The sequence below is a fragment of the Priapulus caudatus genome, unplaced genomic scaffold, assembly GCF_000485595.1.
Source record: "Priapulus caudatus unplaced genomic scaffold, Priapulus_caudatus-5.0.1 Scaffold9366, whole genome shotgun sequence".
Taxonomy (NCBI): Eukaryota; Metazoa; Priapulida; class Priapulimorpha; order Priapulimorphida; family Priapulidae; genus Priapulus; species Priapulus caudatus.
The window spans coordinates 2,230-2,908 of NW_014586427.1; the positions used below are offsets into that span (position 1 = coordinate 2,230).

The 679-nt window shown below is 70.5% G+C and overlaps 1 protein-coding gene across 1 annotated transcript in view; it reads left to right on the top strand.

The window, feature by feature from the left end:
* The window catches only part of LOC106820276 (PR domain zinc finger protein 1-like), a gene marked incomplete at both ends in the record, with an annotated part of 2,653 nt that extends 2,027 nt beyond the window's left edge, over positions 1–626 (top strand). Inside the window, one exon of the mRNA XM_014824800.1 lies at positions 162–626. Coding sequence (XP_014680286.1) covers positions 162–626 — 465 coding nt within the window. The remainder of the gene's footprint in view (positions 1–161) is intronic.
* Between the last annotated feature and the right edge of the window lie 53 nt (positions 627–679).

Consider the following 679-nt stretch of genomic DNA (forward strand, 5'->3'; position numbering starts at 1 on the left):
AGAGGGGGAGAAGGGAGAGCGACTTTAAGATAGGATGGCGAAGGGAGAGCAGAGCGTTGGGAGCAGTCTGCGATTCGCTCTACATGTAATCCCCCGCGCACCCGTTATAGACGGCCACCAACGTCGCTCTATCCTCACGATCTCTCTGCTTCGTCTTTCAGAGGAGAACGTCTATCCGGGGGAAGACCAGGAACAGGTGGTGCCACGGCGGCAGCCTTCCTCCCAGCTCCTCCCCGCCTCCTACCAGTCAACCTCCGGCCAGCCGAGCAGCGACGCCTACTACAGCGCCGGCTACGGAGGCGCCACCTACCGGCCGAGCGGCGACGACTGCGCGCTCGACCTCAGCAAGAAGGCGGACGACGCGCGGCAGGTGGCGCCCCCGCTGCGCCCGACGCCGCACTACGCCGTGCGACGCTTCGACGGAGAGCCGGCCGCCCAGGGGGAGCCACCGGAGAAGCGGGCGCGCACCGAGCCGCCGCCGCTGCCAGCGGGCGCGGGGACGGTGGCGCCACCTCCCGGCGGCGCGCGGTCGCCGACGAGCGCGACGCACGGCTACGTCAACCTCAAGAAAGACATAATCGGCAAGCTGAACGGTCGCTTCGCGCAGCCGCCGACGCCGCCCCGCAGTGGCGCCCCCTCACCGCTGCCCAGCCCGCCGGCCGCCGCGCCGCCGCCGTCC